The 24,649-nt window shown below is 43.1% G+C and overlaps 1 protein-coding gene and 1 long non-coding RNA gene across 2 annotated transcripts in view; one reads left to right on the forward strand and one right to left on the reverse strand.

The window, feature by feature from the left end:
* The window catches only part of LOC311600895, a 64,069-nt gene that overhangs the window by 27,276 nt on the left and 12,144 nt on the right, over positions 1 to 24,649 (reverse strand). The gene's annotated exons all lie outside the window — the stretch shown is intronic.
* LOC311592031 (vomeronasal type-1 receptor 90-like) lies at positions 16,163 to 19,700 on the forward strand. The gene has a single exon (XM_084771962.1). It carries the CDS (start codon positions 17,030 to 17,032, stop codon positions 17,945 to 17,947), a length of 918 nt encoding a protein of 305 aa, XP_084628088.1. The 5' UTR covers positions 16,163 to 17,029; the 3' UTR covers positions 17,948 to 19,700.

Genomic DNA, 24,649 nt, shown 5'->3' on the forward strand with positions numbered 1-24,649 from the left:
CACAATGGCTTTAGCCTGGGGAAATTTACGATTAAACTTTCCTGAGTACCATTGCTTGGACATTTGGTTGATTTTTGCTATATGCCTTATTGTAAGTTATACAGAACTGTTTGTATTTCTTTGTTAGATTGTTTTCTTGTTCTGTTGATTTTTAAATGTCCTATTGATTATAAAGGATGAGAAAATCATGATGTAATCTGCAAAGAAAAAACAGAACTTCACATTAAGTAAAGTACTGGGGTTGGCCCAGTAGGAGAAAGCAGAAGAAGAAGAAAGGTCTCCTGGCCTAGAAGATCTTTCAGTTTGTACCACAATTTTTGCTTGGGCCTCGACATGTCTTCTTTCCTCCATTCCTCAATCTCTCTTCAACAGTTGGTTACTTTAACTGATGGTTCACCAAGAGTTGGTCTCTCTGGCCAGCTGTTCCCTGCCTTCTCAGTTTTCCCTACCTCTGAACCACCAACCACCAAGACTTTGTCTTCTCTGATCCCAAAGCTGGTCTACGGGAATTTGACACCCAACATAGGGCAGATGGTAGAGTAATCATCATTTATTATTATTATTATTTCTTGGTATTTTAAGCTAGGCTTCCACTTGTAGAATACTGTAGCTTGTCTGATAAAAGGACCGTCAGATTGAGACCATCTTATCATGGGTCAAACTGAATGTAAGGAACGGAGCGTGTTTATTCAGATTCTTAAGAAAAATTTAAAAACAACGGGTATTGTGGTTCATTCTGACACTCTGGAGAAATTCATTACACTCGTTAAAAAGGTGAGCCCATAGGTGAGTCCATATCAAGTACTTTAAGCCAGGAAGAATGGCAAAAGGTAGGGCAAGAACTAAAAAGCTGGATTACAAGCCACATGGATGAGCCCATGCCAGAATCAGCACTTACACTCTGGGTAGTGAGCTGCTTTGCAACTTGTACATCAGGAATTAAATAGACAACAGTTACAGAGAATTTCCCTGGCTTTGCCCTAGGAACTTCTGGTCCTGCCTACTTGCTTTATACCTCCTGGGGTCATTTGGCAGGAAAGACCACTGGAAAGGGTCCATTTGTCAGCTGCTCCAAAAAAAGATGTTAACTGCTTGTAGTACCTTGGTTGCTATGGTAATTATGAAAGAGAGGAAATAAAGCAGAGAAGTATTAGGAGCAGACTACTTTTATCTCAGTACCTTATAATAATGAACAGTTTGACTGGCTTTTAAATATGTCAGAGGATTGGCAATTGGCATTTCTTAATCACACAAGATAAACGAAGTTTCATCTTCTTCATTACCCTTTGGCACAGTTTCTCAAATCACAGGCTGTCACCTTTCCTTGATTTTTTTTTTCAGCAACAACTGATTTTGGGTGTTATTACTGCCTTTACTGATGGCTCAGCATCAGGTTTTGGAGCAGTAGTTGCAAGGGCTCAGACAAAGACTTCTTTTACTTCTGCTCAAAAGGTGGAGATTGTTGCTGCTGCTGCTGCTGCTGCTGCTGGTATTATGGCTTTTTCTATGTTTTCATCTTGCCCTTTACATGTTTACACTGATTCTCAGTGTGTTGCTTGACTTTCTCCAGCTATTGAAACTACTGTTAGTGATCATGAGAAGACTCACATTAATGGCCTCCTGCTTGAACTTCAGACTTTGGTACAGATGAGGGAGTTTCCCCATTTTATTACTTGTCTGTGAACTCACTCGTCCCTTCTGAGACCTCTGACAGAAGGAAATCGCTTGGTAGATGAAGCTACAAAATTGACTGTGGTAGTACTCACTCCAATAGAACAAGCAAATAATCCTCATACTTTACATCATCAAAGTTCACAAGCATTGAGATATCACTTTCTTTTGTTCAGAGAAATGGCTTGACAAGTTGTTAAGCAGTGTTAGGCTTGTCCAATTCACCATCCAACCCAACTATTAGGTGTAAACCCTCAAGGCTTGAGGGCTGGGGATTTGTGGCAAATGGATGTCACACATGTTCCTTCTTTTGGAAAAAAAAAATTCCTTTGTACATGTTTGTATGTCGCTGACCGTCTCAGTCGAGTATAGGTCCTTGGGGTCGGGAGTTCTCCAAACGTCAGTGGACAGAAGATAGGCAAGTGACAAACAGACAAACCCAGAGGTTGCTGTTTGAGTCTGAGTGTATTTTGCAGGCAAATGAGCTAGGTTTTTATACACATATTGAAACGGGGGTATTGTCGGGAAGTGGTGGCACATGCCTTTAATTCCAGCACTTGGATGGCAGAGGCAGGCGGATTGCTGTGAGTTGGAAGCCAGCCTGGTCTACAAAGTGAGTCCAGGACAGCCAAGGCTACACAGAGAAACCCTGTCTATAAATAAATAAATAAATAAATAAATAAATAAATAAATAAATAAGACAGGGTTGTGTGTGTGTGGGTTACATTTTTTCCATACAATTCAAAATACAGGATGCAGAGTAATAATGTTGTCATCAGTCTTAAACAAACATTCATAAGTCATTAGATTGGTATCAGTACATGTGCCTTCTTTATCAAAAGTCAATGTTCTGCCAAACATCTGTGAGTCAAGACACTTTTTTTTCTTAGCTCTTCTGCCACTTACTTAAACACTTTATTTGTAAGTCATAATATGAACTATGATTGATTCTTAGTCATGTTTTCATTAACAAGTGGGACGGAACTTGGTGGTAAACTTGCCTGAATGACCCTTGGCTGCAGTTTTAAGTTAACAGTCTCCTAGCAACACAGTTACGTCTGAAAAGTTCTTGATAAGTAAAAACAGCTGGGCGGGGGTGGCACCTGCCTTTAATCCCAGCACTTGGGAGGCAGAGGCAGGTGGATCTCTGTGAGTTCAAGGCCAGCCTGGTCTACACATCGAGTTCCAGGACAGCCAGAGCTGTTACACAGAGAAACCCTGTCTCAAAAAACAAACAAACAAACAAAGTAAAGGCAGAAACAGTCAGGATGTTCCAAAACAATGAGAAAACGAAGAGCTGTAATCAGTTACTCCTGGCAGGGACATCAGACCCGTTTCCAGGAGGCTCTCCCTTGGGTAGGAGTCATTGCCTCAGGTTCTGTGGTAATGTTTGTCACACAGACTCCACTGGGGGGCTTGTGACATTTATATACACACAGGAGAAGCTATAAATCCAGTCATATAGTGGTTACTTATACGTTTGTGCCACTACTGCACCATCACATCGCATAGGCAACACAATAGTGACTGTGAGATCAAAGGGTTGGTAGCCTGCAAAGTACCTTCCAACACCATGACACTAGTTAGTAGGAGCGAAGGCTCTGGGTAGACACGAGCTCTACTTCTCCATGTTATGTAGATGTTGTCTTCAGCAATAGGGTCTTACCATCAGTTTGTGGAGAGTAGCCAATAGCCTTGTGTGTGTGTGTGTGGGGGGGGTTATAGGGCCCATTTGGCCAACAATTCAATTAGATGTTACCCATTCCTGGCACTGGAGGTTTCACTCGGTGGTAAGAGATGTCTATTTGGGGCTTTGTCTCCTCTGTTTAAATTTCTTTCATGCATACATATATTTTAAGAAACTTTTTTTGTAGTGGGTTTGGTGCTTTGAATACAAATGCCTCCCCCCCCCCCAAGACTGATATATGTGTATGCTTAGTCACCAGGCAGTAGAAATGTTTGAAAAGATTAGAAGGATTAGGAGGCGTGGCCTGATTGGGAGAAATGTGTCACTGGAGTTGATTTTGAGGTTTCAAAAGTCTATGTCACCCTGACCCTCTCTGCCTGTGGCTCAGGATGTTGCTCTCAGCTGTTGCTCCAGCACTATGCGTTCAACCATGTTCCCTACCATGACAGTAATGGACTAAACCTCTGAAATATAAGCAAGCCCCAGTTAAATTCTCTTTCATAAGAGTTGCCTTGATCATGGTGTCTTTTCACAGCAATAGAGCCCTAACTAGAACAGCAGGTCTCCACATGACCCTTCAAATGGCCCTTAGTGTTAGCTGTCACTCCCTGTATTCCCTTCCTTACCCCCTCCATGTAATTCTCCCATTCTAGTTTCCCCGGTTTGTCTCTAACTATATATTCTGTTCCCCATCCTCCTCTCCCTCCTAGTGCCTCACTCTATACTTAATTTTGTTGGTTAGTGGAGAAAGCAGCGCGCCTATTGAAGGCTTAAAGGCTAACATTTACATATAAGAGAATACATATTATATTTGACTTTTGAGGCCTGGTTACCTCACTCAGGATGACTGGGGGGTTTGGTTGGTTGGTTTTTGGTTTTTCTTTTTTTGTTTTTGTTTGTTGTTTGTTTTTGTTTTTGTTTTTTGAGACAGGGTTCTCTGCCCTGGCTGTCCCAGAACTTGCTCTATATACCAGTCTGGCTTTGAACTCATAGAGATCCACCTCCCTCTGCCTCCACAGTACTGGAATTAAAGGCATGCACCACCACTTCTCCATTCACTTACATGCAAATTTCAGCATTTCACTTTGTAAACTCTGTTTAGTTCTGCACTTTTTTTTTTTTTTTCGAGACAGGGTTTCTCTGTGTAACCTTAGCTGTCCTGGGCTCACTTTGTAGACCAGGCTGGCCCCAAACTCACAGTGATCCACCTGCCTCTGCCTCCTGAGTGCTGGGATTAAAGGTGTGCACCACCATGCCTGGCATGTACACCATTTTAATTGGGTTGTTTTCTTAATGTCCAGTTTTTTTTAATTCTTTATATATTTTAGATATTAGCTCTCTATGGGACGTGTAATTAGCAAACTTTTCCCATTCTGTATCCTGCCACTCTGTCCAAATGATTGTGTTCTTTGCCATACAGAAGCTTTTCAATTTCCAAGGTCCCATGTATTAATTGTTGTTTGTTGGAGGTTGGTCTGATGTATTTTGATGCTAATTACTGCCTCCTGTCTCTGTGCCCCACCTGTACCTTGTCTAAGAGCCTAACCCATTTGACCAATAAAAGGCCATCGTCACACCTGGGCAGGGCAAATGGGAGAGGCGTGGCTAAGGTTTTGGGGTTCAGGGAGACAGAAGGAATCTAGGGAAGGAGAGAGACCAGAGGAGAGGAGAGAAGAAGAAGGTTGTGCCACCATGGGTTAGGTGGAGGAGAAGCACATGGCCGGAGTGGATGGAGGATTTGGCCCAGATGAAGAACATTAGCAAGTATATGGGATTACGGATGAGAGGTAGCGTGATAGAAATTATTAGAATTAGACGGCATAGGAAGTAGTTTAGGGGATTAATATCTGCCCTGCTCCAGGTCAACTAAGGCTATTTTAAAATATAACAGGTGTCTGTGTCTTGATTGATTGCTAGCAGATTAGAAAATACTGCCATAATAATAATTATAGGTCTAATAATTTAACTGCAACAGTTGGTCTTAGTACCTACTCTACCTTTTTACAGTGTGTATATATATATATATATATTTTTTTTTTTTTTTTTTTTGCTTCTTTATCAAAAACCAGGTGTCCACAACTATGTGGACTTATGTCTGGGTCTTCAATTCAATTCCACTGGTGCAAATATCTGTTTTTATGACAATACCATGCTTTTTAGAAATTATTATAGCTCTGTAGTACCACTTGAGATCAGAGATAATGATACTTCCAACATTTTTTCAAGATTGTTTTTAACAGGATTGTGTGTGTGTGTGTGTGTGTGTGTGTGTGTGTGTGTGTGTGTTTTCATATAAAGCTGAAAATTGTCCTTTCAATTTTGATTGCATTTAATCTGCAGATTGCTTTTGGTAGGATGGCCATTTTCACTATATTAATCCTACTGAGCCATGAGCATGAGAGCTCTTTCTATTTTCAGACATGTTCTTCAATTTTTTTTCTTCAATGTATTAAAGTTTTTATAATACAAGTCTTTCACTTGCTTGGTTAGAGCTATCCTCCTCCCTCCCCCCCCCCAAAAAAAAATACATATATGGCTATTGTGAAAAGAAGTGTTTCTCTCATTTCTTTCTCAGTCCACTTGTCATTTTTATATAGGAAGGCTACTGATTTTTGTGAGTTAACTTTGTATCCTGCTACTTTGCTGAAGGTGTTTGCTGTAGGAGTTTCCAGGTGAAATTTTTAGCATCATTTATGTATATGATCATATCATCTGCAAATGAAAGATACTTTGACATCTTCCTTTCCTATTTGCATCCCCTTGACCTCCTTCAGTTGTCTGATTATTCTACATAAGACTTCAGGTACTATATAATGTTGGGGCTTGGTCTGGTGCTGTGTATTCTAATACTAATTACTGGCCCCCAAGATCTAGTTGCTAGCCAGAATGATCACATTCTCATTTACACCAAATGATGTTGTGTAAGCCTTGCTCCCCAATTTAAAGTTGGCTGGTTAGTCAAAATAACTAGAAGCCTTGTAACTAGGCAGAAGAGAAGTAGGCAGAGCTTAAGTTTGGGGGCTTGGGGTCAGATGGGGACTACCAGATGGGAGAAAGAGGCAGGAGAGAAAGCCGAAGAGAAGGAAATCACCATGGGGCATTATGGACCATGATCCCGTGGCCGTGAGGGCTGGCATAATGGAATAGGAGCAGCCCAGGCAAGAACAATTATGGCAAGTGAAGCTGAGAAATAAGCAAAATAGCTTAGGTGGTTGATATCTGCCCGTTATCGTTCTTTAAAGCTTTTATAACTCTAAAAGGTCTCTCTCTTAATTATTTGGGAACTAGCTGGGGTAGAGAAGCCCGCTAGAGTCTAAGATCCCTTCCACAACAACATTAAATAGATATGGAAAAAATACAAAACCTTGCCTTGTTCATGGTTTTAGTAGAAATGCTTTAAGTTTCTCTGCAGTTAGATAGATGTTGGTTGTGGGCTTTTTTAATGTTGAGGTATGCCCCGTGTGTAGTCCTCATCTCTCTCTAAAACTTTTATCATGAAAGGGTGTTGGATTTTGTCGAAGGCTTTTCCTTATCTAATGAGATAAGCTTGTGGTTTTTGTCTTTCAGTCTGTTTATGTGGTGGATTACATTTACTGATTTATGTATGTTGAGCCATGCCTGCATCTCTGGGATGAAGCCATGATCGCATCGTCAATAGTCTCTTTATGTGTTGTTGCATTCATTTTGCCAGTATTTTATTGAGAAATTTTGCATCTATGTTCATAAAGGAATTTGGTCTGTAATTTTCTCTTTGTTGGGTCAGAGTAATTGTGGCCTCATAAAAAATAATTAGGCAATGTTTCTTCTTTTTGAATTTTGTGAAATAATTTGAGGAGTATTGTCATTAATTCTTCTTTGAAAGTCTGGTAGAATTCTGTGTTGAATTCATATGGCCTTGGGCATTTTTTGGTTGAGAGTCTTTTAATTATAGGTCTGGTTAGATTTCTTATCTGACCTTGATTTAATTTTGGTAGGTGGTATTTATCAGGAAGGATAGCCATTTCTTTTAGGTGGTCCAATTTATCGAAGTACAAAATTTTAAAGAATGTTCTTATGGTTCTCTGGAATTCCTCAGTATCTTTTGTTACATGTCCCTTTTCATCTTTAATTTTATTAATTTGGACCTCCTCTTTATATCTTTTGGCTAAAGGCTTATCAATCTTACTGATTTTCTCCAAGAATCAATTCTTCATTTCATTTCATTGATTCTTTGTATTGTTTTTGCTTCTATTTAATTGATTTCAGCCATGAGTTTGATTTTTTTTTTGTAATCTAATCATTTTTGGTGTTATTTCTTTATTTGTTCTAAGCTTTTTGGGTGTGCCATTAAGTTACTAATATGATATCTCTCCAATTCTCTTATGTAGGCACTTAGTGCTATGAACTTGCCTTTTAGAACAACCTTAATTATGTCCGATAGATTTGGGTATGTTGTTTTCATTTTTATTCAATAATAAAAAGATTTTGAGTTTCATCTTAATTTCTGTCTTGAACCAGTTTCCATTCAGTAGTAAATTATGTATGTAGTAAATTTTCATGAGTTTGTATACTTCCTGTTGTTTCTGTTGTTGTTGATATCCAGCTTTAAACCATGCAGAGTTTGGTCTGCATCCTTTAGAAAGGATGCAGAGTGTCATTTCAGTTTCCTGTATCTGTTGAAACTTGCTTTATGTCTAAGGATGTGGTCAATTTTGGAGAAAGGTCCATGCAGTACAGAAAAGAAAGTATACTCTCTTACGTGCGGGTTAAATGTTCTCTAAATTCCTGCAGGACAATCCTCTTTAAATTGACTGCTGCTGGGCTGGGGCTGAGACGGGAGAATTCGCAGTGGAGGGCGGGAAGGAGAATGATGGCCACCTGACTCCTAGGCCAGCATGGCCCGCAGGTTCCCAGGTAGAGCATTTCTAGCTTTTCTTAATCTTTTGTGCTGTGAACAGTTCAGCTTGACTCAAGTCTTTGTACATTTTCTTTGAGTGACCTAGGCATGCCCTTTCGCCTGCTTTCCCCATGTCCCATCACATCGTGATTGCTTCGGCACTTTGCCAACCCAACGTTCACGTTCATTTGAGTCACTCGGATACCTAGAACTTCTCCTACCTCATGAAGATCATGCCACATCATAAAAACCATGAAAGCTCCATATCAAAAAAAAAAAAAAGCCAATGATACCAAAGAAGGATGATGAGGAAAGATGGACTGAGGTTGAGTCTGAGCAAGCAGTGACCAGGTGACAGCTGTGTTAAATTAGGTAGTGCCACCACCAGTTCTCCTGGACATTTATTCACCTTGCTGGACCTAGGACCTGTCATGTTGCCCTTCCTGGAGTTCCATCACCTCATCATCCAATCAGAGAGGAACAAGGGCACATAAAAGGCCGGGCAAGGCCTGGACAATCCCCACAAGCAGGATGAGCTTGGCCCAGAAGGTGAATTCTGGTTCCACGGCATGGGTCGTGGGCTTGGACAAGAGCGCCGCACCACACAGCTGGCTTGACTGCCTTGGCACCGCTGCTGTTCATCCTCGCCAACTGATGGGCCTACCCAAGCAGAGCCTACAGGGCAGGGCGTGATGAGAAGGGAAGATAGCCATCACTGCACAACTGGGCTCTTTACATAGGCTCGAACACCAGCTATAGACTCGCCTTACATGTTGAGCTTTAGGTAGCTCCTCCCTTGAAAATGCAGTCCACTCAAACCCTCAGTGAATAAGAAAGAAAGAAAGAAAGAAAAAAGAAAAAACAAAGAAAGAAAGACCCTTGGAACTGTGATTCAGCACGTTGAACCAGGTATTGAAATACAATTGAAAGAAACTATTTAAAAACTATTTAAACACAGCTTCATCCTGGGTCCCCTAACATTGAAGTTTTCCAGGTTAGTGGAGGTTGGGGTCTCCTCCTGTCTTTTCTATCATTCAAACTAGTGCTGGGTCCAGACAGGTCAAATGTCACATGTCCCTTTGACTCCGTGGTGTTTGTTCTTTGTGTACTAAGAGCCTCTGCTAGCCACGCTGACCTTTGCAGCCTGTGAGCCAGGCAGATCTTCGCAAGTTCCGAAACTCTGCAGCTCACACACAGTGGGGTAGCTAGTAGGCAGCCGGTGCTTCCTGAGGACTGGGGACTACGGTATCAAGATGATCACTGAGATGTGTGCTGGAGAATCTGTCTCGATGCTTCCAAACCCTGTGCGGCCTTAACCATCCTACGGGAAGTAAGACGTCTTAGAAGTGAAGAGCTTTGATCAACTGTCCCTAGCCCTGCTGACTGTGAGCTACATAGAGCCTGGTGGCTCCATACTGGTGGCTCCAGAAACAAGGCCACCTTCTGACCCTCAGCTCTATGCCTAGGCAGTTTTCTTCAGGTGTTGAAATCTGTTTCTTGAGACCAAGGGTGAGGCTACTGGCCACTTTCTAGTCATCAGCTACCACCAACGGACAACCCCATTTGTCTCTTGTCACTACGCTCCATCCATCTGTGAGTAACTCTTCATGGCCGTCTTCCACCTGGGCCATGGCAGCTTCTCTTCAGCCTCCGTTTCTCATTTTCCACTGTTTTGGAGTCCCTGGAATAGCGCAGTTGTAAGCAGGCTGGCATCAGGACTCAGTCCTCTGAGGCACAGGAAGTGACCAAATAGACTTCCTCTGCAGAGTTACCTCATTATGTAGGGGGAGTTACTATTTCACCAAGTCCCCTAATTGGGTCTAAGCCTTGTGGGGATGATGGGCTAGTCCTGTGAGACTGCCAGCCTCTTTTTCCAAGGGTCACTTGGCTGACCTTCAGGGTGAGGCTTGGTGCCACATGTGGCCACACTCCCTGTGACTACCTGTCCTGTTTACTGCTGAGTTTAAGCTGTTCCATGACCTACTTATGATTTCTGGGACTCTTTCCACCCTTTCTCTTTGTTGTCTTCCCGACTCTCTTTGGTCACCATGTACAGGGCAGCTCCTAATTGCCATCCTACTTTGCCTTGTAAGCTTTCATTAAAAGCTGGATATGATGTGTCAGGTTGTTGAGAAAATATCCTGTGTCTCTTATGGGTGCAACACCTGTCAATAAAAAAAAAAAATCTGAGCCGGGAGCAGTGGCACATGCCTATAATTCCAGTGTTCAGAGAACTGGGTGGATCTCTGTGAGTTTGAGGCCAGCCTGGTCTACAAAGCAAGTCCAGGACTGCCAAGGCTACACAGAGAGACCCTGTCTCACAAAACCGAAAAAAGAAAGAAAAAGAAAAACAAACAAACAAACAAATAGGCATGGGAGATGTACCCCAGCAAGATATGAAGACAGACTTATGGTACCCAAGCACTTTGTAGACCAAGCTGGCCTCGAACTCACAGCGATCCACCTGCCTGAAACTCACTCTGTAGAGCAGGCTGGCCTTGAATTCACACAGACCGCCTGTCTCTGCTTCCCTAGTGCTGGAGTGAAAGGTGTATGCTACCATCTGGGTTGTTACTATCTTAAATATTGTATCCTTTTTGTTTGGTTTGGTTTTATTGTTTTTCCAAAGAGGGTTTCTCTGTGTAGCACTGGCTGCCCTGGAGTTTACTCTGTAGACCAGGCTGGCCTTGAATTCACAGAGATCCACCTGCCTCTGCCTCCCAAGTGCTGGGATGACAGGTGTGCACCACCACACCCGGCTTAAATATTGTATCTTTTACAAGATAAAAATTTTAATTGTTTTTCCTTTCGTCTTAAATGTGGACTACCTTACATAATAGACTCACTTGCCAGGAATCTGGAGATAGCTTTCTTCTGCCTTTTCCTCACTTCCCTGGTTCATCCACATACAGGTATTGGCTGTGAATATTATTTTCATTGTTGGCATGTATTTCTATTGGTTCCTTTCAAATTTGCATTTCTATGAGGAAACATCTGACCTTTTGCCCACCCTCTCTATTACAACCTTTATGAAATTCATAGTAATTGCTTTCATGGAACATCTAATTTCACACCTGGCACATCAACAACGATAGTTCAATAGGCACCATCTTATCACAATATTGCACAAACTACTTTGGAGGTCGGAACATAATTTTATATTTTTTCCAGGGAGAGTTTAAGCCTCCTGCTGAATGCATTAATGAAGATGAGGGATGACCGTTCAGAGCCCTTCCAGGGCAATGTCCTCCTCAGGCTACGCGTCAGTTTTCACTGAGCTCGGTCTACCTGTGGTCACCTCAACCCCAACTTTTAGATCTCTCTCCCTCCCTCCCTCCCTCCCTCCCTCGCTCTCTCTCTCTCTCTCTCTCTCTCTCTCTCTCTCTCTCTAATTTTATTTCTTTTACATTTTACTTTTAAATTCATTACATTTTCAAACATGAAACTGCATGTCTGGAAACCATGAAAACCAAGAACGCTAGTGTCTGGAAACCAAGTCCTCCCTGTCAGAACTGCGCTGGAGAAAAAGGTGTCCGTCACGATAGGAGAAGACCCGCAGTTCGCTGAGAACTCGTGAGAGGAAACGAGCATCTCTGACCGCAGAGAGGAGAGACGGCAAAGTCCTAAACAGCCTGTCTTAACATGAAAATTAGAGACACTGGTGACATCTGCTAGGCTGTGACGCTCCTCGTTCCTCACCCACTTGTGTCACTGGTACTTAAAAAATAAAAGTGTTGTGCACAGCTCTCCCCGGATTAGCATGACGCAGAAGGCAAAAAAAAAAAAAGTTTAGGAGACGAAATGTTCCGCTGGGCATGCAACTGTTCTTTGCTCCCGTGTGAGAACCTGTCATCTTACCTTAGACATTACAATTGCAGCCCTGCAGAGGGTTGGCTAAGGGCATTATTTACTTCGTATGCTGGTTCTCGGATGCACTAAATCTCCTCATGCCTCTGCTTGGGTAGCTGTTTCCTCCTTCCACAGCTGAGGAGTCCACTGGCGAGTGGATTGGTGGTAAGCAGGTACTAGAAGGATTTCTGGGTGAGGATTTTGTTAACCTCAAATTAGACACTCACCTCCCACCATCCTCCTCAGCCAAGATGCTCAGTGAGAGAAATTTCTTTTTAGGATATGGAGACTGGGAAAACTAACTTTGTACCCTAAGAAATAATTCTAACTATCCATTTATTTTTCAAACAGTACACCAGTTCTCAAGCAGCATTGATTATATCCTATTGACGTTAAACAGTGCTTATCCTTTAAACACAGTATCATCAGGGAATAGGCAAGTTTTTGTTTGGTCGGTTGGTTTGGGTTGGATTGAGTTGTGTAGCCTTGGCTGTCCCGGAATCACTCTGTCGACCAGGCTGGCCTGGAACTCATGGAAGTCCGCCTACCACTGCTGGGATTAAAGGTGTGCGCCACCACGCCCCCGCTCGAAAAGGTAAGTTTTACCTCATGTTAATTACCTAATTTGACAGGTAAAATAAAAGGAATTATGATTGGGTGATTGGCATGTGTGAGATTTAAGTTGAAAGATTTAAAATAGCAGTATTACATCATTTATGGAAATGAAGTCTGTGGTGAGAACATTTCCACATTCACCACAAACTCACATCAATCAAAAACATCTACAAGCATGTCCTCAGGGAAACTGTCCAAATTTGACTTTCACGACATGCAAAGTAATGATATTAGTTCATAAACGTGTGTCCTAGCAGTTAGGAGACGTCAAGTATAAGTACAGAGAACGCAAACATCCACTATATATTTAAAAAAAAAAAAACAAATAATTGTGTTTGTTTCCTTTTCCTGGCTCCAAAATACTTGGGATTATAATTTCCAAGAGCTGGGAATACAGAATATTTGTGACCATTAGTCCTGTCTCTGTGTGATTCATCTAAGCAATCCTGCTGCCCATTTCCCTGTCAGCAGCTACTCACAGAGCTCGTTTTGTTTAGAGGAAACTGTGGGGCAGTTGAAGCCAAGTCTACCTTGTTCTTTTAAATTCAGGTTTCACCTCTCAATTATACCATTAAAGGCATTTATCATAAACAGCTGTTCTCTGGTTGTTACTAAGGGGACAAGAATAAGTTGAGACAGGAACACTAAATCTGTTTGGCAAGAGAGCTGGCTCACCTCCTGTCCCTTTGTTGAGTCAATCGGGCAGCCGCACCCCTGCAGGACTGTTTGCATGTCCCAGTAATGACAGCTTGGAGTCTGAGACAGCATCCTCTGAGGGCTACTGCTTCTTTACCTCCACTGGCTTTTTCTCGGTAGAGATGTAAAACAGTGACGCTATATTAACAGTTCCAGCTGCAGGTGTGAACCCTGAGTCTGCTTTTTAGTTTTGCTATTTTCCAACAGCAGCCCGTAACTGTCACTGTGTTTCACGAATGGCTGCCACGCACAAGCCAGAATATCCTCCAGGCTTTTACTCACCGCACTGACATCTGTGTGCAGTGCTCTTCTCTTCTCTTGGGTGCCAGCCTTTTCTCCCTGAGCTCTTCCTAGTTTCCCAGCTTAAACTGCGCCCCGTGGTGAAAGACGCTGGCCCAGTTGAGCCTCCGTTTAAACTCACCTGCATGGAGCAGGATCAGTCTCATGTCCCAGAGCTTTTGGTCCCCATTGCCTTTGCAGATGGAAATGGGGACAAAGAGTTGGTGACATTAAGCTGTAGAATAACGACAAATCAAAGCACGTCTGTCCACCTATGTAAGGATGGTCATGCCCTTACATGGACTGCTTCATCCCAGACATGGATATTATTTATACCTCATGCGATTTTAAGAAGCACAGGTGATTTTGCTCGCTCTCTGTACATGAGAAAATACACAGATCGTCCAGAGCTGCCCTCTCTTAGCATGACTGCCCACAAGGTGTCCACTAAAGGGCTCTCCCTCTCCCCCACACTCCCCGCTTCCCCCCTGATCACTGACCTGAAGTGCAATGGCTTGAACACTCATCACTGCTTTGGGGACTACTTGATGACGCCTCATGTCACAGGGTTTTTTTTATTTCCATCAACTCCGTGATGGCAAAACACAGATGCTCAGGCTATCGGCTTCTGTGGTCTACGTAATAACGAGTCTTAAGTCTTGTTCTTTCTCTGCAGGTATTCTGCAATATCTCACCACCAGCTCACACTTCTCTGTAGTATTTCCTTTTGCTTTCTTTCCTTGTTTGCCTCCAACATAGTCCTGCCTGATGTGACCTGTTTCTAAAATCCTCATGATTTTTCCTTATGATTCTTGTCTACATCTGCAACCCACAAGTAAGCATTGCCTACAGAGGACAGAAGAGGGCACTGGGTCTCCTGTAACTAAAGTTACCGTGGTGGTTAGCTCCCATGTGGGTACTGGTGACCAAACTCGGGTCTTCTGGAAGAGCAGCCAGTGCTTTTGACTGCTGAGCTGTCTCTCCAGCTCCCAAAATGCAGTGTTTATGAGCGGTACATAAGGTGAGCCAGATGTAGTCTCTATAACCATGGTTCCTCCGAGCCATGTTTAAGGCAGGGTGGGGGGGGTGGGGGGGTGGGGGGGTTGGCGTCTCTGTTCTGCAGATGCCAGAGAGCTTCTATTCTTTTAGACCAAGCTAAGTGGATGTGGATGTGAGTTCCCAGAGGGAGGCACGGTGGGAGAGAAGATGCTGACGGGAATCTTTTTAGTCTGTGTTCATAAAGGGTTCCTATCCTCCAGAATCTAACCACTGCTAAAACAGTGTATTAGAAAGAAAGAGTGATACCCCCTGCTTTATAATACATGTAAATATTAAACAGATATACAACGATGGTGTTGTGTGTCCTGCAGAAAATGTGGACAATTACGGTTGTATTTCCTGCTGTCTCTCCTCATGCTTCAGGGATGCCAGTGCAGGTGGATGCTTCTCAATGTACCAAGTCATGTCCCCTGTCTTATTCAGTACTTAATAGAAAGATATCTTCCTGTCACAGAAGGATTGGCACGCATAAGGACTCACCCAGACTGTGGCAGCGTGCACAGACGCTGCAGATGGGGTCCCGGCTCTGAAAAAGGGAAGTGGACATGAGTCTCCATCCTAACCAAGATGCTTTCTCCAACTGATAACTGCTTGCAAAGCAAAAATCAGTTTTCTCACTAGGTATACAAAGCACACTTAAGGGTAAGCTCATGCCCAGCAATAAATGGCCAAGACAAAATTAACTCAATGGTATTTTTGTAGGGTTTTTTCTGTGTGTGTGTGTGTGTGTGTGTGTGTGTGTGTGTGTGTGTGTGTGTCATATTGCTTTATTTGGGCATTTTTTATCTTCTGGTCCAGTGCTTTTATGGTGTGTGTGTGTGTGTGTGTGTGTGTGTGTGTGTGTGTGCGTGTGTGTGTGTGTGTGTGTGTGTGTGTGTGTGTTTCTTGTTATTTTCTTTGACATTTTATATTCCCTTAGTGTCCTATACTACAAAATTACATGTCTAAAAAGCCAAGAAATAATTTATTCTTATACCCTATTTTAATTCTAACTCTACCAACCATATTGATCCCACACTCCGTAAGAGAAACACATTGGTCTATGTTTCTAGCAGTTAGTAGCTGGATTTTGTTCAAATGGACTAGCCATTCTGGCATGATGATTTAAAAACAAACCAACCAAGAGAAAGTCGTGCGAGATCTGTACCCTTATTTGGGAAGTTAAAGAGGGAAAAAAAATCTAAAATTCTATCAGAGACTATTCTAAGATTATGATAACTTGTGTCTCCTATCTTTTGGGAGAGACTGAATTAATCAAGTATTAAAGGAGCCGTACTAAACATCCCAAGTCACATGCATGAGAAACTGCGTAACAATAAAAAAGCAACTGCTGCATTTCTGTAGACATGATGATACACCAGATACATTCTCATGTTTGTTCTGTTTTTCTCGTCTAAGATAACTACTATCTAAACTATGACTATGCAGAGACAAGATGACAGGGCCTTGGAGTTACAGACTACTTAAGATCATACCTGCAGCGCAACAAATCATAGAGTACACTCAACCAGTGTGAAATCACAGCCGAATGTACCAACATTCCCTCTGTTGACGTATCAAGATCTGGTCTGGTAATAAATCAGCTAGAATAAGGTTAGCCCTGATAATAATGATGTTACTGATACCGATAATGTATCCGTGTGCTTATCTAATCCAATGACACTCCGCTTGGAAGAGTTTCGTTTCCGTTTCTATGCAACTTCCTCATTTAAGTCTGCCCAAAAGATATAACTGTTACTATGTACTGATGATCGAGAAGATGTACATCGTGGGGTTTAGGGTATAGCTCAGATGGTAGCGTGCTCACCTCACCTGAACAGTGACCAAGTCGAATCCCAAGCACCACACAAAGCAGGCAAACATACCTGTAATGCCAGCACTGGGAGGGCTGGAGGCCGGAGGGTTAGAAATTCAAGGTCATTCTTAGCTATAAAATGTCTTCGAGACCAGCCTATGCCACATGAAATCCTGTCTCAAAGGGAAAGGAGGAAGGTGAGGAGGATTAAAACCAAATAAGACATTGTTTTTGCCCTAGGGTATTAATCAGATAATATTTGCTCTACCTACCATATGGCAATTTTTATTGTCTAAGAAAGCACATGTACTGAGGGAGCTAGCAGTAGGTGCAGAACCCAGCAATGACTAGAACATGATGGAAGAAGAGAGAGAGCGCATAAGGAGACAGAGCGGGGTACACTGTGGTTAGTTCACGTGTTTCCATGACAGCCATGGTGTCTGCTGAGATGGATGAAGACAGCAACAGCTAATAAACGCCTTTTCTTGCTTTGCTTTCAGATATGCTGTGTGTGTTTCTTTTCCCCCATAAGATGAACAGAAACAGCCTATTGTACAGTAACAATGGCATAAGAGATGCTTTTCTTTCTGAAATTGCCTTTGGGATCTCAGCCAATACCATCCTTCTGCTCACCCATGTGGTCGCGTTCTTTCGGGAGCTCAGGCACAAGCCCATCAACTTGATCATCGCTCTCCTGGCCCTAAGCCACATAGTGATGATGCTCGCCATGGCCTTCCTAACTACAGACATTTTTGAGTCCCAGAATTTTTGGGATGACACCACATGTAAATCAGTTATCTCCTTGTACAGGCTGATGAGGAGCATCTCCATCTGTGCTACGTGTCACCTTACCATCCTTCAGGTCACCATCCTCAGCCCCAGAAGTTCCCGCTTGGCAAAGTTCAAGCCTAACTCCTTACATCACAATTTGTGTTGCTTTCTTTCCCTGTGGGCCTTCTATATGCCCATTAGTGGTTTCCTGAACTCCATTGTTGCCACCGGTAACATGACGTCACACATTCTTATAGTGGTCACTAAATCCTGTTCTCTCTGGCCTTTTAGCGACATCATGAGACACTTACTTGCTGTGCTGGCTGTCTTCCGGGATGCTGCTTTTGTGGGGCTCATGGTGCTCTGCAGTGTGTACATGGTGAGTGTCTTGTGCAGGCATAAGAGGCAGACCCATTACCTTCACAGCACTCCCACAGCATCCCCAGAGCGGAGGGCCGTCTGCACCATTCTGTTGCTATCAAGTTTCTTTTTGGTCATGTACTGTTGGGACAGCATCGCCTCCTCCTTGAGAGTTATGTGGAATGATGACCCAACTCATCGTTGTGTGCAGATGCTTGGGTCCAGTGGCTATGCCACATTCAGCCCTTTGGTGTTTATCAGTGCTGAACACCGTAAAATTGACTTTTGAAAACCATGCAGGGCCTACACTAAATATTTGGTTATTCTGTGGTGAACAAGCTTCATTAAAAGAAGAACTAGCACATTGATTTCAGGGTAATCAGTCTTGGCATACCCACGATTTCTAGTTAGATTAAAAAAATATATAGACATTGAAACAAATTTTTGGTATGTGCATCAAATATTATATAGTCTACCATTGAAGCATTATGTCATTCTGAAATATGTAATAAAAGTTACTAATAGTTCTGATTGTAGCCAGATGGAAGACTCAATTATTACAGCACAGAGTAGCCTATATATTACATATGAAAATTTACAACACTTTTAATACATCAATAGTCATGGTGATATATATTTCACTAACTAGACATATAAATTATTATTATCATGAAACATTATGCTATACTCTATGATCTACAGATGTAATAAAAACCCTATCAAAATCTAGATGGCTTTTTTTATTTAAAAAAAATGTTTAAAATCCAAAAATTCATTTGGAGGCACAAAAAGACAGCACTTTTCTTTGAGGGTGTCCTGCCAAGTTCAGATGCTACCGTCCTGACAGTGTTAAGAGGTGACACTTTTGAGAAATGATTCATTCGGTACCAAGTATGCTGAAGCATACCTGTAACCCAGGCACTTGGGAGGTGGAGTCAGAAAGATCAAAAGTTCAAGGCCAGATTTAGCTACATAGTGAGATCGAGGGCAACCTAGGGTACATGAGACCTTGTCTCAAAAGGAGGAAGAGGAGGAGGAGGGAGAGAAGGAGGAGATATCATTAGTCATGAAGGCGCTTCCTCTGTGAGTTGCTCAGTTTTTACACATCAAGACATCCCTCATCAGACGTCAGTGCCTTAGTCTTAGAATTCCCACAATCTAAAAATAATAAGAAAATACATTTCTAGTCTTTATGAACTATCCAGTCTGCGATCTCCATAGATAACAGTCCAATGAGCTAAGAAGGGCATTAAATAGACAAAGCACTTGAGACAGAAAAAAGTTATAAGCATTAAACTCTCTGATTTCAAAATATATCACAAAGCTGTAATAACTGGGGCATTATGGTTTTGAAATTATAAGAAACATAATACATACACACACACACATATATATATATATACATATATATAATGCACACACACACATGTGCACATGTACATGTTCACCTCACCTTTGACAAGGGTGTGCAATGAGGAGAGAACTCTATTTTGAACAAATGATCCAGACGGCAATGGCAGAATAATAAAACTGGACCCTTATCTAAAAATTAGCTGACCTAAATATATAACCTAGGAGAAAACATAGGTACACATTGGCCAATCTCTCCCTGTCCTCTGGGAATAAGATAAGATCATCAATCAGATTTGCTTGTTGCTCGATGTGCATGTACTTACATTGTGCCATACAAGTATGTAAAGTTGTCTGTCAATCCAAAAATCAAACAAATAGAATAAACTTGTGAGAATAACTTTTACATTTTTATTTCTCTGTCTGTGAGTGTGTGTGCACATGCGTGTGCACGTTGCACGCATGCACACACACATGCTATGTATATGAGGGGGGTTGTTGGCCATGGCATACACGCACAGGTCAGAGGGCAATGTTTTAGAGTCAGGTCCCCCTTTTCATTTGCATGTGGGTTCTGGGGGCTGAACTGGTGTCATCAGGCCCGCACAGCAAGCTCCTTAGCCTACAGAGTGGGCTCAGCAGATTACACAGCTGGATCTATTAAATACCAACGAGATGAACCTGGCTCCGTGGAGAAGTAGCTCATCTAGAATCTGACAAGAGAAATGTAAAAAGAACCTGAGTGCACTATGCCAGAAAGAAGGTGTGGCCCTGAAATATACACTGATGGCTGAAAACACAAGGAATAAGCTAGAAGATCTTGAAATAACCAGTGCTGGGAGAATGCGATTAGTAAGGCTAACGGCTTCAGTAGTGGACGGCAGCTGAAAGCAAAAGTGAATACATCCCTGCACACTGATATAAATGCACGCGTGCACCCCTTTCTCCTTCTCCTTCTCCCCCCTTTCTTTTCTAGGGAAAGAAATCCTACAGACTTGATCACATCCCCTCTAACACAGTTGCCTTGTCTTTGCTTACAAAGAAAGATGGGGATCAGGGAGATGGCTCAGTCGTAGAGTGACCACCACACAAGCATAAGGACCTGAGCTCAGGTTCCCAAATCCATGTGAAAAGCTTGAGGTGGACACACCCGCACTCGTAACCCCAGTGTATTAGGCAGCGGTCTCTAGAACAGAGCTTGAAGAACAAATGAATATATACACACATGTGTGTACATATACTTATATGTATATACTCCATATCTGTTTACACATTCTATACATGCAGAATATATGTGCATTATGTATGTATGTGTGTATAAAGGGGATTTATTAGAATGGCTTACAGGCTGTGATCTAACTAGTCCAACAATGGTTGTCTACCAATGATAGAGCCAAGAATCCAGTAGTTCACAAGGCTGGATATGTCAGCTGGTCTATAATATACATCAAAAATCCTAAACAAGCAGGCTTTAATGCCAGTGGGGGGATAGACTTGCTAGTGAGAGCAAGAGCAAGCAGGCAGAGACCAGCTTCCTTCTTCCATGTCTTTATATAGGTCATCAGCAGAAAGTGTGGTCCAGATTAGAAGTGGGTCTTCCCACCTCAATGATCCAGATTAAGTGGGTCTTCACACATCTGATGATTTAATTAAGAAAAAAATAAAATAAAAAGCCAACTCTCCCAGGTGTGCCCAGCCATTTGGGTTTTAGTGAATTCTAGACATAGTCAAGTTGACAACCAAACATTGCATCCAACCCAGGGATGAAGATGGGACACGGAGACAAAGTGGTACCTAACTCTGGCCAATGTGTACCCAGCTAGCAGCCCACCTAGCTGAATCCATGAGCTTCAGGTTCAGTGGGAGACCTTGTCTCAAAAAAAAACCAAACCAAACCAAAACAACAACATCAACAACAAAAAACTACAGAGGGAGAGCGGTCCAGGAAAGCTAGGAACAAGTCGGGGTGGTGATTCACATAGAAGCTTTAAGCTCCAAGAAGTCACAAGAACGAGTATGGCTGTGAGTCCCTCTCTGAGATTATTCAGGGGCCTCCATTTTAATGCTGGAATTACTACCGCTCCTATACTGGGCTGGAGGAGATCGAGTGTGGGACCCTCTGGAGCAGGCATGGGCGGTGGAAAGGCAGCAGCTCAAAGAGCTGCCAACTAGACCACAGGAGACAAAGGAACTTCCTCCGAAAGAGCTATGTCTCAGGGGTTGGGGCCACATCTGCATTCTTTGCAAAGTGGAAGGCAAGGCCACCGGCTGCACAGAAAGGAACAGGAAATGTGGCTTCCCTGGAGAATGGGATTCCTCATAAGTTCAAAACCAAAGCTGTAAGCCAGTACTGAAAGAACCCCCTGTTCCCTGGGACTGTAAAATCTATCAAGATACGGTCTTCAGCTAGGGCGTAGGATCAAGAATGCGGAGAGTTGGGTCGCTCAGGGTTAGCTATAAGGCTATGTTCGAGCAAAAAGGCAGACAGGAGCCAGGCATACCAGCTCAGACCTCTATTGCCTGTCCCCAGCCATAACTTCCTGCCCCAGGTGTGGGAGGAGAGCCCCAAACTCACACTGTACTGCAGGAGCAGAAGAGACTCCCCAGTTCTATGCTGTGTGTCCATTAACATATGCTAATCCTGTTAGCAGTGTCAATATGTCACACAGGGGAAAGGATCACACCCCCTACCCCACGACCCCCTCTACCCCTAACCTTCCCACTATTTAAATTGCAGTCTCTAGAAACCACTATGGAACTTTTAGCTGCATGTCCTTCTTTCATTTATAATTTATTTTATTATTGCTATTGTTTGAGACAGGGTTTCCCTGTGTACATCTGGCTGTCCTGGAACTCACTGTGTAGACCCAGCTGGTCTTAACTCAGAGAGCCACCTGCCTCTTCCTCCCCAGTGCTAGGATTAGAGGTGTGAGCCACACCACCCACTACATGTCTTTCTTTAAAAAAAAAAAATCTCTAGTTAATAACCAGGCAGTGTAGTAACAGAGCAGGGGTTTGTGGCTCCAAGACTTTCCAGAGTGACCCTATGTGCCCGTCTCTGACACTATGGTTGTCATATCCCAGGTAGACATCCTGTCATCTCATTGTCCTCAGTGAGGACGCAGAGTTAGATGACAGGGGAACTTCTGGAGACATCATGGGAAGGGAAAGAAGTTCCTGTCCTGTGTCCTAGTTCACTTTCTGTTGCTGTGATCAACACCATGACAGAAGCAAGGAAGGAGGACAGGGTCTGTTGGTTGTTGGGTGCATACTGTTACACATGCACACACCCACTTATACACACACACACAGACACATAAATGAATACACACAGATACACACAGATACACAACAGAACTGCATGCACACACAGGAGCACAGGCACTAGGCACATACTCCCACATTTACTACACACACACACACACACACACACACACACTCATGCACAAACATATATACACACACATACCACTGTTGTGTTTTTTAAACAAAATCCATAACATTTGATTTTATCGATAAAGACTCAGGAGCAGAAACCATGAAGGGCAGCGGCCCACTGGCTCGCTCTCTGTGGTCCCCTCCTTAGAGTGGGGGCCCTGGGAGTCAGACTTTGTGCCTTGTTGACTGTTTGCACCTGCACCAGGACAGCAAACCTCCTACACCAAACAGCGATAAGAAACTGCCTCACAGTCACGGCCACAGGCCAGCCTGATCAGGGCAGTTCTTCAGCTGTGCTTCCCTCCTGCCAGGTCACTGTTTGTGTCAAGGTGACAGCAGAGGCTGACTGGGACACCAAGGAATCTGGCTAACACCTCTCACCAGGAAGAACAAAACAAAACCAACCAAACAAGAATCCCACCACAAATAATAACTGACTTCCCCTCTTGCGGGCTATAAACCCAGAATCTCCTCAGAAACCCATTCCTCAGGGAAAGAGCATGTACAAAACACCCTCAGAGCAACCTTAGTGGAGTCCAGGTTCATTTCCTCACATTGTAATTCCACCTGAGGCGCCTCTGTAGCCTCACTGTGATCCCACTTGTCCAAAGAGGAAGAAGACAGGGAGGGCAGCTGTAGAGGAATGTTAATTCAGAACATGGCTGCTCTGGGAGGAGATCACATCCAAAGACCTTCTAGGTCTGGGTCATCCAGCTGGAGTACAGACACACCTTAACTCCAGGGGACACAGGCAAGCACATCTCTGAGTTCAAGGCTAGCCTGCTAGTCAGCATGTTCTAGGCAAAGAAAAGCTTAGGTCCACTGCTGGTGGTACATGGCTTTAATCCCAGAACTCAGGAGACACAGGATGCAGAGCTCTGAGTTCAGTGAGGCCGTTCAGTGGATCAATGAATTGAGAGGCAGTGTAATAGAGTTGAGTTCTGGATAGTTCAGTTCCTGGAATTCAGAGGTAGTTTTACCAGGAGTTTTACAGAGACAGGTTGAAGAGAGATCAAGCCAGACACAGGTAAAGACCAAAGGAGCCAGAAGATTAGAACAGATTGCTAGAGTTAGTGTGAAGCCTAGTAGAGAAATTCAGTCAGAAGCTGAGAGAAGCTAGGTAGCATCAGTTTGGAGAGGACTTTGAGCCAGAACATCTGAGTTGAACCAGACAGCCAGAGTTCAGAACGAGCTAGAAAGGGTGGGCTTACTCAGCAATAAGTCTCAGAGAATGAGAACATTCTAGGTCTAGATTAAAATGTACATAGGCTGGAAGGCCTAGGTGAGCAGACGAAGGCAGTACACCTCCAAGATGGCAATTACCTCAGGCAAAGTAAAGTTACTTTTACAGGAAGCATTCTTAGCAATCTTCTGAGATGGACCTTGAGAGCCACATGTCTATATGGTTAAAGTCTGGACAGGGCACTGTGTCTCTCCCGTGAGGAGCCACACCCACACAGGGGACTGTCTTCCTCTCTGAATACCTCTCCTCATCACCCCTGCTGTCCTCCCCTCGGATGTCTTTAAAAAGATCTCCAACTCTGCTTCAAACTGGCTCTGCCTGAAATTCTTTTTGGCATTGAAGCCACAAATCCCAATTTGGCCTGAGAGGAGGCTCATAACACATTAGAAGAACACTTCAGGCTGACAATGTGGAACTGGATTAACTTCATTTTTTAAAAAGATACTCCAATCATGCTAACCATGACCTGGAGCTATACTTCAGATCAAGAAGAAAATCACAGTATTTACTTCAGCCTTGCATTCCTCAGATAATTCCCCTGCAACAGACAATTAGCTATTCTGGGAAAGTATCCAGAGTCCAAATACTTAATGCTTGCAAAACTGACCACAAATGGTCTGGCACATAGCAACAGCCAATCAGGGACAGACATGTCTGTCTGTTCAAATGTCATCCAATCATATACTGTAAAACCCATTTCTTTGTCTAAAACCTATAAATATCACACATTTTCTGCATTTGGGGCATTCACTCCCAATGTGTTGCATCTGGCAGGGGAGGAAGTCCTGCCCAGGCTTGAATAAATGATGACCCTTGTGAACTTGCATCTGAAGTGGCTCCAGATTGGTCTTTGGGGAGTCTCTCAATCTGGGCATAACATTTGGGGGATCATCTGGGATCCCCAAAACAACCCTCCAGGACCCCTAACTTGAGGGGCCAAAGCGTCTGGTAAGCAACTGT

Source organism: Acomys minous (genome assembly GCF_964271855.1).
Source record: "Acomys minous genome assembly, chromosome: 1".
NCBI lineage: Eukaryota > Metazoa > Chordata > Mammalia > Rodentia > Muridae > Acomys > Acomys minous.